Consider the following 16,840-nt stretch of genomic DNA (forward strand, 5'->3'; position numbering starts at 1 on the left):
ATTTTTTTAATTCAGGCCAAAATTACACCGTACTGATGTGATATCTCGTACCAATCTTTCGCCTTTTACTAAAGATTGCCGTGTCACATCAGCTTGGTAGTTATTACCAGGTCATAATATTTGGGGAGTTTCTACACTCCGACAACAATAAAACCAATGTATCATTTAAATTATCCCTTGAATTTAGGTTCTCTTTCTCAGCGTTCTTTCGTGTTTCTGCCGCTTGCATGCACTTGGGTACATGTGACGTTGTGCATGCCTCCTCTCTTTGCCCACTCACTGCCAGGGATTCCTATACCGGCATTGCAAATCATCCACATGCAGCCGGGTTGTCAGGAGTGTTGACGTGTCAGGGCGCCAGCCCCCTACCTGTACATTAGCATGTATGGAGGACAAATATAACTAGGACACTAAAGGCAAGACTACTTCAAGGCTAACTACATTAAGTGATACGTTGGTTTTATTGTAGCCCTAGAGGGCCCCAGAAATTGCCATTAATCTATTAGAGAATAGAATAATAGAAGTTTAAATTGGTGTAGTTTTCAACTAGCAGAAATCGCACATCCGCTGAGCGTCATTTGTAACGATATCTCCCCTTGCGTAAGGCTAATTCTCACCTAAATGAATTTTCTCAAACTTAATTTTTAATACTACTAAATGATGGGTCTCAAATGGCGGGCAAAGTTACAAATGAGTCAAAATATAACAATCTAAAAAAAATAAAGTCAACAATAGCCAATTTAATATTATATTTGGTTTTATATTGAATTAAATATTGTTTTTTCCACCAAATGTACAAAGATGAAGAAAAAGAAAGTAAAAATAGTTATCATGGAAATGGTGAAAGCTTGAATTCTGATTCCTATATTTTAAAAAGTGACGAAATTGAAACAATAAGATCTTTAATAAAAGGAAAAAGAAAAGAATTAATTTTAGAAGAAAATGATAAAAACAATAATCAAATAAGACCTTCAAAGATGAAAAGAAAGGAAACTCATAAAAATGATCTTAAAAATGGTTCTATTGAGGAAATAACAAAACCAAAAATACGAGATTACTTTACATGTATGTTATTTATTACATTGAAATTTCAAGATATCTTTACAAAGAAAAATTCGGAAATTATAATTGGAGAGTTAAATTTTAATGAACTATTTATCAAATTTTCATTAAATATCTTAACTGAGGTATATAAAAAATACTATTACAAAGCAGAAATTTCTTCTGAAAAACCTAAAATATATCCAACTTTTGATTTTCAAGAAATTAAAAAAAATCCAAATGGACAAAAGATATATAACAATATTTGCTCTAATTCTAACTTTGATCTTATTGTTAATGATACAAATTATCAAGTAAATCAAAGAGTTGGATTACATTTAAGCTTAACAAGAAATCATCATATTAGTAAGAAATTATCAATCAAATTTTTGGAAAATATTATCAAAAAATTCAATAATTGCCTGGATATTAATAATGAAATTCCAGAAAAAGCCTTTATATCACAAAGAATTGAAATTCAAACTAAATTAAAATCCTTTTGTATTCTTTTAGACTATGATTCTGTTATTATTTTGAAAAATACATACCTATATTCCAAAAATACTAATATTAATGGTGGTATCTTTGTAGCAATTCAAATTCATCATTCAAGCAAAATTAATTACTTGAATCCTATTATTGAAATTATTGATCAAGCTTGTATTGATTTAGGTATACAACCACTTTATTCTGAAAGAGTTTTCCATATTTCATTATTTTATATTAAAAAGTCTGATCTATATTTGGGAAATGCTGGCCATAATTCCAAAAGTGTAATTGAAACTTACAACTTTAAAGAATATCTTTCATCTAAACTCATTTCTTCTTCTATTAATGATTTCTCAACCCTAACCACAAAAAATAATATCGTTTGGATTAATAAACTTGTATTCAGAGTTGGAATATATGAGTACTATTTACTTCTTGATTCTTGATATATTTTATACTACTTCTTATTTAATCTAACTCTTTTGAGTTCTTGTTCTTGGAACAATTTGGAAAGTTACTCTAGTCTTGAAAACGACTTTCTCATCCAATTCACTTATTATACAATAAATTGTGAAAGTCTTTCTGTTCATCTGAACTAACTGTCCTCCATATGGCATCACCAAATCTTCCCTATTATTATTATTCTTTAATAACTCCTTTGCAATCATATCTATTTCAATTCCAGTTCCACCTCCAGCTTTTCCTAAACTTCCCAAGTTATTATCAGATTCATTTGATAAATTTTTAATATTATTCAATAATTTTTTTTGAGACTTATTCATTCCCGTATTAATATCACTGCTATTACTATTATTCATCGTTTGGTTTGCTCCTTCATTCATATTAATTATAGAATTCCTAATTAAAGAAGAATGCCTCTCATCATTTTCCAAAGTACTTGAGACTCTCCTAATATATCCAATTTTGTTCTGAGTATGAGCTGGAATTGTTCCAGAAATTATACCAGTTTCTGTTGAAAATGTTAATCCAGTATATTTTGGTAATGCTGGTTTAATACACCATCTTTTGCTTACATCATCTTCAATGAATATATTATGTTGCTGATTAATTATTCCTTTAGAGCAATAGAATATTGGCTCTAAATTTACTTGATCTTGACTATAAAATGTTATACAAGGTCTTGGATCGTTAACATCTGATCTAAATTTACTTGGAAGAGAATATCCAATCTTTAATATTGGACCCTTTTCTGTAATTATTATCAGTCCATTCGGAGTACCTCCTGTTCCTCCTCCCTTGTTATAATTCTTATTCTTACTAATTATTCTTGAGCTTGATTTCTTCTCCCTTAAAACCAATATATTCTCAGAATTTGAAGAATATTGAGAATCTTCGCCTAATTCAATCTGTGACATTGATGTTTCAATATCTCCTCCCATAATATCTTCAATCCTTTCTTTCATTCTTTCTTCAATCTCTTTACTATCCTGTGAAGCTCCTGTTTGTAATCCAACAGCACCAACAATTGCTAATACTGATTGTACTGCAGTACTTAATTCATTTCTCATACCTTCAAAAGTCTTTATTGCTATACCTACAAAAATACAAAATAATAATAATGAAGCTGATGTTGCCATTATTATTAATCCTTGTCTCTCATAACTTAGTCCTACATGATCATGAACTAATTGTGGTAAGAATAATCCAAAAAGTACTTCAAATCCATCCAATAATTCCTGTAAATCTAGTGATTTATCTTGATTTAAATCCATTAAATCAAACATTCTTTTTACTTCTCTTACTGGAAGCTGAATCCTCATATTATTTAATAATTCACAAAGTAAATCAAATGATAATCCTTCTTTACTTAAAGCTGCTAATATTGAAACCATATCTCCTGGACGTATTAAACCATATCTATTACTATATTCCAAACATTTTGATGTTGCTTCAATTATTGATGATTCTGGCTTTTCTAGATGTAAACCAATATTTAATACTACTTTAATTGCTTCTGGCCATAATCCTGTCATTAATTTTTTTGGAAGTAATCTTCTAACTGAATCAATGTTTATTACTACTCCTTCCATTGGATCCATTCCTGTTGGATCCATTAATATTCTTAAGTGAACTGATTCTTTTAGATTATTTCTAATCTTACTCTTTCTAATATAGGATTCCATATTTTCCATGGAGTCTTCAAATTGATTCATTAAATTATTACCAATCTTTTTATCTCTCCTAAATCTTCCTCCTATAGACATTCTTTTTGAGAATTTCTTTTTAGATGAAGAACCTAATTCACCTTCTATTTGATATCCTGGTTTAAGCTTATATTTGCTTTCACCTCCTATTTTATCTTTTTCAGCTATTCCTTCACCAAAAGCCTCATAGTGTTCAAATCCTTTATTATGAATACCAATCAATCCACCTCCTCTATTCATGAGCTGTTGTTCACTATTATATTCATCTCGTTCATAATCCTCATCTTCATACATATAATGTTCCTCACCTTTCCTATTTCCTCTAGCTCTTAAATACTTATTCATTCCATCTTCCAATACACCTCTTGAATTCATCTGTTCATCTTCTTCTGCTTCTCTTTCCATATTTTTCCCATAATCCCTATATGGTACTATAAAAGAAGTAATATTTAAAGGATCTTTTGGTAAACTTTTCCAAATTGATTCCACTCCAGAATTTGGAATTGTTATCTTAGCCAAAGCTAAAAACCTTCTTAGCATTTCATGAGTAAAATATCCTCTATAAGAATGAACATCTTGAGCATCAAAATGTTGCTTGTTTTGGTTAGTTACCTCATATAAAGACGATTTGAATGTACCACTAATCAAATTACTTCCAGAAATTGTCATTCCTACTCCTCTAAATAACCCTGTACCTCCATAAGTTGTATTATTCACACTATTTTCATTACTATTACTACCCTTATTGACATTATTATTAGTGCTATTATTAGGATTATTACAACCAACATTACTCATTCTTCTTCCACTCAAGTATTCTTCTTCTCCATTATTCTTATAAATTGGTTGAAGATAAACCATAATAATGAAATCTCTTGCTAAAGAAGCATTAACAAATGGTCTTACAGTTCCCATATTCAAATTCAAACATAATAACAACCATAATATATAACTTTGGAGTTTATGACTTGAGAATCCCAAAGTAGTTAAAGTTGTATCAAATATATCAAATGATATGTTAAAATCTACCATCTTGTTACTACTACCTGTCATCTTCTCAAAGTAGTCATCCTGATTCTTGTTGATCATTTTCTTATTGTTACTCGTTACTCCTTCATCTTCATTTGTATCCTGTATATTATTGTTATTGAGTTGATTAAAGTTATTACTTTGTGATCTACTAAATAGCAAAAGTTTACCTTGCTCAATTTCACCCTTGTTAGATCCTTTTTGACCACCAGAACTCTTATTTACACTTTCTAAATATGACAGATCAGTCGTCTTATGAATATATAATCTCTTGTGATCTTTAATATACTCATGCAATTGAGATCTTCCAATAAATCCACACCTCAAAACTGCAATTTTATGGAAATCTTTAACTACATCCTCTGGTATACCTTTAACATTACTTAATAAAGTCCAGTCCAATAGCTCACCATAATTTGAAGATCTCTCTGGAATCATTTTATTCAAAAATCCATCTTCTAAAATTGTCACACCTCCTCCTAAAGTTGTTCCTGAAAATGGCAAATCACCCCTTTCTCCTCCTCCAGCTAAACCTTGTAGGCTAAATCCTATATCGTCTAAGTTACCAATTCCAAGATCACCACCTCTACCATGTACCTTATCATTCATTGCTGTACCAAATATATTACTTTGATTACTCAAAAGAGAACCTTGTCCTCCAATAATTCCTCCATTAATTGAATTTGAAATAATATTATCAAAGTTAGTACTTTTATGTATATGAAAAACATTAATATTTGGACCCAATCCAAGCTCACTAAGTCTTTCCAAAGGATTTCCTGATCCCATCAATAACATATTATTACTAATTAAACCCAAGAAATGCATTGATACAAGTAAACCCGAAAAATTCAAACATCTTTCTGTCAAAGTTTGTAATGCCAAATCTGATAATTCTACAGGTAAAAATCCACTTCCATTACTCAATTTAGTGAATACACTCTTTACATGTTGAAGATTCCTTTCCTCTATATAGTTAAGATTAGTTAAACTGACAGAATTATCATAAGTTACACTTGGAAGACGATCAGTTGATAAATTGATTCCACAGAGTCGAATTAAGAATATAAAAGCGTCCATCCAAAGGTATTTGGAAACAATTACTTGAATTACTTGCTCCAAAGTTGTTTCAGAAAACTCAATAGTATTATTACTCGATGATGAATTTGTAACTCCACCTGCTCCTCCATCACCTTCTCCATTCCCTGTAGCTCCTCCACCAATCAAAATACCATTAATTTCACTCATTTTTGAATCAACTAATGCTGAATGAAATACTTCAACACTAGTTTTTACCTCTCTTTGATGAATTATATTTGCATTATTCTTCTGGTTCTTACCTACTGAAGATATATTCTGATTACTATTAGAAAAATCTGATACTAAAACTCCTCCAGATCTAGAACTTGTAATAGAATTAGCTCTCCTCAAGACTGTTTGGATTGCTCCTAAAATAACTTTCATTCCTTGATGATTTCTTGGTAAAATAAGTACTTCTTCAGTAATTAAACTATGAGATCTTTTCCAAGGTATATCTACAGTAAGCATATCAACATCGGTATCTTTTAATACACTTAAAGCATACAATGCTTTAGTTATCAAAGATACTTGAAATTGTAATGATGCATTTCCTTGAGATAATGATATAATTTCAAGTGTATCCTTAACATTACGTTGATTTTCGACTCTATACTCTTTTAAAGCATCAACAACTTGAGCTGCAGTTTTAGGAGGAGCTGATACAAAGTATTCATGTATAGAAAGTGAAAGCTCATTTAAAGATGGTCCATAGAAGATATTTACAATTCTTGCAGCTTTTCTTCTGATTAATTTTGGATAAACAATATCCAAAAAGTGATCAGCTCCTTTTTTAACTCTGCTTTTATCAAATAATCTTCCAATTATATGGTTAAATAAGATCCAGATATCTTGTCTAATCTCATTGTGAAGAATTCTCATAAGCTGTAAGAACTTGGTTGTATCATTGTCAGAGTTTTTGTTTTGAGATGTCATACTCTTAATGCATGCACTATCTCCTCCAATTCCATTATCTTTTAACCCATTTCCATTAATATTAGTTGTTGTACCTCCAATTCCTCCTCCTCCTCCTCCTGCAGGATTAGCTATCATACTACTACTGCTTGCAGCATTTATAAAACTTGAACTTGATCCATTATTCAAGTTTGAGTTAGATTGATTTAATAACCAGGTTGAAGATGAAGTTTTGAAGTTTCTATTTGATGATCCTGTTCTTCCAATAATATTCAAATTATTTCCCTGTTTCTCAAACATACTTAAGCTTCCAGAGAATGAATATTCATCATGAAAAGTACTATTTGAAATGATATTTCCATCATTAATAATATCTAAATCATCGTTACTTAAAGAATGAGAATTACCAAAAGTTAATACATTTCTTCTTCCAAATATAGGAATCAATAAAGCAACCTGAGCATCAAATACCTTATAAGCCAAAGAATGAATATCTCTCAAAGCTGTATCAATATCTGGAGTCCTTAAATTTCTGGTAGCAAATGTAAATATATATTTTAGCTTTTGTACATTCATCTCACGTAATAATTGAAACTTTGTATGCTTACTAGAGTTACCAACTCCTCCTCTAATATTATTACTAATATTATTAGAACTCTTTCCTCTAATTGAAAAACCTCCAAAAGAATCCCCAACTCCTTCAAAAGTACTAGAAGATGATCTTCCATAATGATTTAATGAACATAGCTTTAAATTATTTAAATCCCCAGTAATTACACCAATATCTGAATCATTCACAACTTTTCCAAAATGGAAATGATTACCTGTATTCTTTTTACTATTTTCAAAACTTGAAGAAAGTAAATCTATCCATAAATAGCCTTTCTGATCTATCATAGGCTTAAATCCTGTTTTTATTGTATGGCAAGAACTAGCATTGAAAATATCCTCACTAAACTCATCATCATACTCTTCCTCATCTATTCCACCATTTTCTTGTGCTCCTTTATCATCAATAACTCCTCTATCTATTATAAATTGATCATGAGCTTGGCTCATAATCATCTCACCTTCATTCTCACTTGTACCTCCTCTAATTGGAATAACCTTCTCATAATCAGAATCCAAATTCCCAGGATACAATGAATACAATATTATAATATCTTCCACAGAAAATCCTTGTTGATCATCTACATTTGTATTACAAATAGAATTAAAATAATCAATAATATCTTGGTATTTGGTATTTAATCCATTAAATAAAAATCTATCATAGTGTAAGTTAATTACCCAGTATAGAAACTCTTCCCTATTCAAAAATCCATCCTCATCCATATCAAAGAAGTCAAATATGAGCTTTACTTTAGCTTCATCTGATAAAGATTCACTTGGAGGAAAGATTGGAACTTTGACTATAGCACATTTGTACCAAGTTTCAAGCTGCAAAAAATCTTCAACTTTATATCCAAACCTTGGACCATACTTAACACCATCTTGTAAAAGAGCTACATCAAATCCTTCCAATAAGCCATCAACCTTATCATTTTCAGAAATAACATCCTTAACTGTAGCTAATTTCATTCCATAATACATTCTTAAAGTCTCTTGAACTCCAATAATCTCTCCTTTTGAATTAATCCCAAATAAGCTTTTAGGTGCAACTGGCAATATCTTCAAATATTCCCATTTGGAACAATATAATGAACAATAATCAGATATTGGAAGCTTTGACCCATAAGATTTAATTCTTGTACTATGCTTTAACTCCATTGAACCATCCAAAAAGTCTTTGAGAGCTTGTTTATTATTAGAATTCACACCTAATGATCCCTCTATTCCACTTTTATCCCTTGAGATTTGTTGTTTTCCTACATTATTTAATATTGCTTTTGCCCATAAGTATTTGTGATTACTAATCTCACAATGTAATTGTTCAGAAACTGCAGCTCTAAGATCATTTGGATCAGCAGAATTTGAATTACTAGTAAATGTTTGATTTGTTGCCTCAAACCAATGTCCTAATGCAATTGAAATCAAAGACTGGAGATTTTCAGCAATAAATCTATCAACAATTCCTCTTGAAGAACTAAAGTTATTCCATAAGCTTACTATAACAAATCCCAAAGCCAAAAGCATTACCACATAAGGAAGTATATTGTCTGAATTAATTAAAGAACCCAATAAGAACCATAAAAGGAACATTGAAATTGCTAATAATGTTAGAAACATTGAAAATAATGTTACAAACATTCCAATTTCTTCAAAAAGTACCAACAATTTTATCCAGTAATACCTCAAATTCCTCCTCCATCTCCAAATTAAACCTTTACCTGTTATTTCTGAATCTTCATTATTCTCCTCTTGTCTTTTATTATAAGATGAAGGTGATGAACTGGAAGCAATGAATGTAGTATGAATAATTATAAGATGTAAAACTGATAATATCAATAAGTATGGAATAGGAAATGGTAAAGACATAAAAAAGTCCCAAGTTGGATTATATACAATATCTGAAAAATAATTTGAACTGATATGAGAATGTGGATTTGAAATGGAAAGAGTTGATAAGTAATTATAAACCAGAGTTAGTATGATACAAGTTACTGGGAATATTGAAAGTATTGAAATTTGAAAACCATAAATCATTATATTTAGTATTACTGGTAAAATTGAAAATTGAAAAGAATACCAAATTTCATGTATTAATTCTTGTCTTTGTTTTATTTTTGCTATATATATTGGAACTAATATTCCTCCATAACCAATATTATATCCTGAAATCCTATCAAGTTTTTCATTATTTACCCCATTAATAATATCTGAATCAATTATTTCAGTTCCTGATTTCTGTCTTAAATTTCCTTCATCATCTAATTGAGTACTACCAAGGTGTTCAGTTTCCCCTACTTTATTCCAATTTGATATTGTTGTTAATTCAGTATACTCACAATTACTATTTCTCATAGAATGGATTGATCCATCAATAACTTGGTTATTTGAAACACTATTCTTCAAATTTCGAATTAAATTAGTAGATGAACGTTTTAATTGAGCAATTTTTAAAGACATTAAAGCTTTAGACCATCGTTGTTTTGATTTGGATATACTTTTTCTCTCTCTATCCTTGAGTTTTTGTTGTTTGCTGCTTTCTTTTGTTGTATATATTAGACTTAAAATAGCTTTCCAACTTCTGAACTTGCTTGATCTCCAAGTAGATTTTCTTCTGAAAACTGTTGAATAATTTGAATGAACTAATAAACCCGAAGAAATATTAATAGTTTTCGCATCTTCATTTTTTTGGATTGAATTATAATCTTCTTTATTAAAGCAAAATAAGCATTTCAAATTTGAGGAAAAGCTACATATTGAATTAACCATTTTTGAAATGGATATACTTCTTAAAAATAGCATTATAGAATCAATTTTGAAGTAACTGACAACCTTAATTGTTAAAGGTAAGAATATACTAGTATCCAATATAATTCCATTCTTGAGCAAAAATCTATCAGGAGAAGACGACCACCAATAAGTTGAGTAATTTAAAGTACAATTTTCAATAATGTCGATTGATTTTCTTTGAGATTTTAAAAATATACAATTATCCAATTCTTTATCTTCACCTCTTAATATATATCTACTTCCTGTAGTTATAGCCAATGCTTTAGCACTAATCATAAACTGGCCAGGACAGTAAGTTCCTCTTTGATGAGTTTCTGTAGGAATTGGTTTTCTTATATTTTCACAAACTCTTAAACTGCTAGGTGAAACCAGGAATCCATACTTATTTAAATCATTATAAGTAACAACTTCCATTTCAAGTCCAAATGTTCTGCAAAATGTTGCGTACAATAACTCAAATTCACTCAAAGTTGTTAATCTTATGACTTTGAATGAATTAGAAACTGCTACTATTATTTGTTTATTGCCTAATGAAGATCTTCTTCCTGCTCCTGTACCTGTACCTGTTCCTGACCCTGCAAGGAAATATCCAGAATTATCATGAGTAACTGATCCCTTTGGAACAAAGATTTTTCCTTGAATAGTTACATTGGATGGAATATCATCTTTACTTACTGCCATAACTAAATAAACATCCCTTGAAGATGATCTTTGTGAAATAAATGGTACATCGACTGACCATGCAAAAGTACCTGTATTTGGAATTGATTTGTCTCCATGCAAAGAAGTTAAATGTGTATCTGTATAATGATCAAAAATATGTAAATGCAACTTTTTAGGAATGTAGCTTGAACTATCCTTCTTTAACTCCCTCCAAATCCATGTTAATTGAGTATCACTGCCATTAATAATAATCTTACCAGGGATATCATTAGTGAATCTTGGTTTGTTTGAGTTCAAGGCTGAGTTTGAAGAATTTGGAGTCTCTTTGTTCTTTTCCAAGTTGACAGGATCATTGTTTAACGCAGCTCCTCCTGTCTTTTGTCTATTAATGATTGAATTAGCTGAATGATTATATATCAAACGACCACTATTTTCATCACTTTTTTTTTTCACCATTTCAATATCAATACTTTCTATATTATTTAAAGGATTTGAGTCAATAATAATTTCCTCAGAAAGGTCATGCCTTAAATATTGAACCCAAAATGATCTATCTAAAAGCATTGAAAGCTCTCCCCATTGTCCTCCCTCTACATAATATAGTTTTACTGAAATATCCACAAACTTGTTAATAGAGACAGTATCGTTTGAAATTGTATCATGAACTTGAATGATATCATTTTCTTGAAGTTCTGAATGATAACCCATTTTTGAATGAATTCTTCTGCCATGTACAACATCATCACTATCATCGTGCATGGCTACCAAATCCCCCTCAAAACTATCCTCATTATTGCTGTCATTAACTAACGATTTCCAAGCTATTTCTATCAATTTGGAGCATTTCACATCTCCATTTGCCACGACTTGGCCACTATCTGCCTCTTGTAACTCAAACAATATTCGCTTTTGAGATATTAAACTTTGCTCCAAATATAAGCTGCTTGTTACTGCACATGAATTATTAACTTTCTCATCCCTTCCAAATCCCCCAATACTCAATCTACGGCTTTCCCCCTTAGAATTGTGATTTATCTTATTACGAAGAATATAAACATTATTTCCTCCTCCTAATTCTCTCCCATTCACTGTATTCACATTTTCATTATAGTTACCAAATAAGTTAATATTTTCCAAACAGCCCTCAATTCGAACCTTATCTGTATCGAATGACTTATTCTTAAATGTATAACTCTTAAGTGAGGAAAAATCATCCTCTTCTTCTGTAATGCTGGATGCATGCAAACTGCCAAACCTTGCCGCCGAACGTCCCTCCCCAGCTCCACCTTTACTTGTATAATTCTCAGAAATCTTCCCTGCTCCTCCGCTCACTCCACTTGAAATCTCGCTTGTGACAAACTCATCCGGAAAATCTCTCACTAATCTTGCTATCAACACATACTTTTTATTCCCTCTCACCTCTGAATACCCACATTCAATACCGGAACTATAGTTTGGCGCGCGCGCCTCTCTGTTAATGCTTTGGTTAGAGAAGGACCTTTCGAATCTTTGTTCACCATTTATGTCAGTGACTATTCCATCCATTTTGTGAGCTGAGTTGGTCATTTCTTCCCTTCCAAATACTCCCATATTGTTGCTTTCGTCATTTATTAAATTATTTTTATCGTCATCATCATTATCCTCGAACCCATAATCAAAAATGTTTTCTTGAGAAATGCTATTACGTTTCTTCCTCTTCCCACCAAGAACATCAAAAATTATTATCTCAATATCTCTAAAATAGAACGGAATTCCGAAAGGAGAGTAGTGATCTGTGTTTTTGTTTATGAATAAATTAAGTGAGGATCTTTTCTTAGGCAAAAACCTCCTTAAGAAAAGTAGTGGGAAATCTACAAACTTCATCTTGTTTCCTGGAATAATCTCATTACTCCAATTGCTCTGCTCAATAATATGGCCAGAAGATGATATTCTTAGAATTCTTAATCTATACTTTTGATCAGAAATTAGTTCATATGGCATTGTCACCTCAAAGATGCATTTATCATTATATTTCATTGGAACAAACAACTCTTGTTGATTTCTTCCCAAATGTGTAGTTAATGACGCCTCGTTTGCTGGAATATAAAGGAAGAATTCAGAAAGCCCTGACTCATTTGTTACTTTCTCTTCATAACTATTGCTATTATTCCCACTATATTGAGATAAGTTCTCTACCTGTTTAATATATATACAAAGCTTCTCATTATCACGCCTTTTTTGTCTCTGATTCCATCTCAATAATAATCCAAAGCTTGGCCATTGAATTGTAGAAACCATTACAATCCATTCTGCAGCCTCTGATGTCCTAAAATCATGATTTAGACGGTGTGAAGCCGTACTTACTAGTTGCATTTCTCTAATACCTGTTAAAAACCATGGGAAAACATAGTAATATAGTACCCACATTGCTGCTGCTGCTACCAAAATACCACATAATATATTCAAAGATAGAGAAACTATGTAACCTTGTAAGTCATTTGCTGTTACAAGGTCTTTTAATATTGCATCATTTTCAGCTGTAAATATGTATTGTTCGATTGTCTGATATGGATTATCGGATAAGACTTGTGGATTAGATTCAAAATCATCATCTGCTAACATAGAACTTTTTAGAATCTTCTTGGATAGTTTGCTCCAGCCTGGAATTAACCATCCTGGGAATATTATACCCTCTAAAAATGATATCATTGAGGAAAACAATTTAAATACTTTCTTTAGTTGACTTTTTAATTTCTTCATTACCCATTTTGTCGTTAAAAACAAGTTATCAAATATGCCAACCTTATTTCTTTCTCCTAATCCCAACCCTGAATTATAAGCCTTAATTTCTTCACCATCATTCTGAGTCCATACAATTACGCTTGGTTGTTGAGCTATGCCTACGATTGCTGTATTTATTACACTAAAGATGTTTTCAGTTATTGAAGATTCACAAGCTTTAATTCTACTTGATTTCCCCATATAATTGCCTACATCACTTATACTTTTGATATTTGCAATATCTTCATGAATATTTGAGTCCTGGTTAATGTAATAATCTTCACTTATATTTTCATCAATGTAAATTGACTCATGTAAGTTATTTGAAAGTAATCTTGGTCCATTCTTAATTCCAAATATCTTCTTCAAATCGCTTAATTTACTTTCTTGCTTATTTTTCTCACCATTAGAGGATTTTGAATCATCTGGACCAATCATCTTTGATATTCTGCTTGTCATATTTGCCAGTATTCCTCCTTTCCCTTGACCTTCTACTTTATCATCAGAATTTTTATGAATTATATTATCAGCTATTCCAATATCCTTACTGATACTTTGATTAGTTATATTTGCATAAATTCCACTAATTCCTCCATTAATATTACCTGTATTAGAAGGATTATCATCAACATTGATTACATCTAGATCTTCCAAATCTGAATGACTCACTGGAACCATACACCTTAATCCAAGAATATGAATAAATAGAGTGTATATCCTTGGCATTAAAAGTCCTCCTGATAATAAAACCAAAGCATATGGATCTCGAATAAAAGCTCTTGAAGATACTGCCTTCCAAGTTCCCCTAGGATATTCTCTATTTCCTAAAACATTAATATAAAGTACCCATGGACTTGCAAGATCCTCTTGAAGCCATTTTGAAAACCCATTAAATCTTGATTTTGAAAACGCAAGTAAATGTGGATCTTTCCATTGGTGTCTTCCTGCCCAAGTAATAAGTTCATCCGATATGTTATTAAAATCTGAACTTGATTCAAAGTTTGAATAAGCATTTATATATACTGGTGGAATACTTCCTTGAATGTTAATTCTTGTATTAATTGAAGAACCTGAAAGTTTATTATCCAAGAATGATGAATCTGGATTCAGAGTTGCAACAACTGATGCAGTTTTATAATACCCATGACCATCTAAATCATTTGATTTGCTTTCAAGCTTGACTTTAACATGCTCAGCTCTAAAAACTGCTAATTCTGCAATTCTGACTGGCATAGTAACAACAATTGGTGTTCTACTATTAATATATATTGGAGCTCCTCTACTTTCTATAAACACATTCCTACGACCTGAATCTTGGAGATTTGGGAGATCTATAGAAGCCCAACCATCTGAAATTGTGAGTGAAATATTTGGTGAATATACATCTTTTAAATCAAAAGTCCCATGTAATGCTTCCAAGTGAAATAGTGATTTAGCCTTGATCGGAATCGATGACGAAACTCTCATATATGTTGAAGATGGCACAAACTTGACAGAAAGTTCGTCAAACTGGAAGTTATTTGCCAAGAAAAAGTTTATTGAACATTGAAAATAATCACCAGTATTAGTTTGGTGTAATTTTATTGATAAATTTGAATCATTATTAAAATTCCAAGGTCTAGGACTTGAATCACAGTATTCTTTATAATCCTTCCAAGAAATATTCTTTATATTATAATCACTATAAGTATCCCATGGAAGAATATATCTTTTCAATATCCAGAAGAAAGTTCCGTGAGAGCATATATATTCGAACTTATCTTTCTTCCTAGATGGTATACTGTACCTTCCAGAACTACCATAGTACATATGTGATTTGGAAAATAATCTCCAAGATCTAACTTTAATATAGCTCAGATCACTAGTTGAATTAAGGAATTGAATATGGCAATGTTTAACATCCAAAGTTACATTTAGTGGTCTATTTATTGAATTTTCAAAAATATCAGAGTCTTGTTTAATATTGAATAAAGGAAAAAGCTTCTTTAATAAGTTACTTTTACCTATTAATCCCATATCATTGTTACCAGTTCTTGATACCACTGTTGGATTCTTTGATCTCAGTAATGAAGGAACTAATCCTTCAGTTTGTTCATTCTTTGACTCAAAAATACTTCCCAAAGGGTATAATGGAATAATATCATTAACAATATACTCATCTAGAAATATTGAAAAAGTATAAACCATTGAAATTAAAAAGAATATCCAAAGAAATAAAATTGGACGTACATTCAATTTTTGTAATGTGATTACTGGAATTCCAAAAGATACCGGAAATTCCCTTATTACTAAAAATTCGGAGCTTGGTAAACTTAGTATTTCTCTCTTTTGAATACGTCTCGATTTTCCTCTGCTCTTTAATAACATCAATAATTCACGACTATTATCTTCATATATTTCGTCTTCAGAATCCAATTCTTCAGATTCTGTTTCGTCCTCACATTCTTCAAGGCCATCATCTAACTCATCATCAGAATTCTCTTCTGCTTCATTATAATCTCTTTCTTTCAGATCCCCTCCTTTTTGGTCAGCAGATAATCCATATTTATTAAATACCCTGCTTTCATAATTCTCACTATTCATTAACTTTCCATTTATCAGCTCCCTTTCCACATCTAAATAGTCACTATTAATAATTTGGTGAAATTTTGTGATAATACAATCATCATATTCTTCTTGCTCTAGAACATGATACTTTTCTGGTCTTACTGTTGCACTTTCTATATATTCATCTGGGTACTTTTCATATTGTTCTAAAGCTCTTTCAGAATGAGGTCTTTGACAAATTCTAGAATCATAATCCACCATTTCTTCTGTATTTTAGTATTTTCTTGCTTTTAATTGTTTTTATACCCAAATCTTAAGTTCCCTATTTCATTTTACTTTGGTATTTAATTATATTCTTAGAGGCTCAGAGCCATTTCCTTAAAAGTATATTTGACTTTTTGGTCAAAAGATTGAAATACTCAATTTCCACTGTTTTAATCCTTTAAATAAATATTTTTATTTTAAATTGCATGTATTCAATTTCTATTTTTAATTTATTGATTTCTCCGCTTTTTTCTCCCCTCTCATCCCCACCCCCTACATGCTTTTTTTTACGTTTGCCAAAAAAAGCTTTTTCACTAGATAAAATATAACTTTCACTATTTTTCTCCTTAATTAAATTTCACTCACTATTTTGTTTTATACTTCTAAATCCCAACTTATTACAAAATATGAAAATAAGAATTAGATTTTTTAAAAAAACAAAAAAATGAATTTCCCCACACATATGGAAATAATTATTAAAAAATCGCAAC

The 16,840-nt window shown here is 30.8% G+C and overlaps 2 protein-coding genes across 2 annotated transcripts; one reads left to right on the forward strand and one right to left on the reverse strand.

Annotated features, from left to right (window-relative positions):
- Positions 1–791: 791 nt before the first annotated feature.
- cgd5_3120 (hypothetical protein) lies at positions 792–1,976 on the forward strand (the record flags this gene model as incomplete). Its single annotated transcript, XM_626242.1, has 1 exon — positions 792–1,976. One exon carries the CDS (start codon positions 792–794, stop codon positions 1,974–1,976), a length of 1,185 nt encoding a protein of 394 aa, XP_626242.1.
- Positions 1,977–2,003: 27 nt separating this feature from the next.
- Positions 2,004–16,346, reverse strand: cgd5_3130 (large hypothetical protein with 8 or more transmembrane domains; the record flags this gene model as incomplete). The annotated part of the gene is made up of 1 exon (XM_626243.1): positions 2,004–16,346. One exon carries the CDS (start codon positions 16,344–16,346, stop codon positions 2,004–2,006), a length of 14,343 nt encoding a protein of 4,780 aa, XP_626243.1.
- Positions 16,347–16,840: the final 494 nt, after the last annotated feature.

The sequence above is a fragment of the Cryptosporidium parvum genome, chromosome 5 (genome assembly GCF_000165345.1).
Source record: "Cryptosporidium parvum Iowa II chromosome 5, whole genome shotgun sequence".
Classification (NCBI taxonomy): Eukaryota; Apicomplexa; class Conoidasida; order Eucoccidiorida; family Cryptosporidiidae; genus Cryptosporidium; species Cryptosporidium parvum.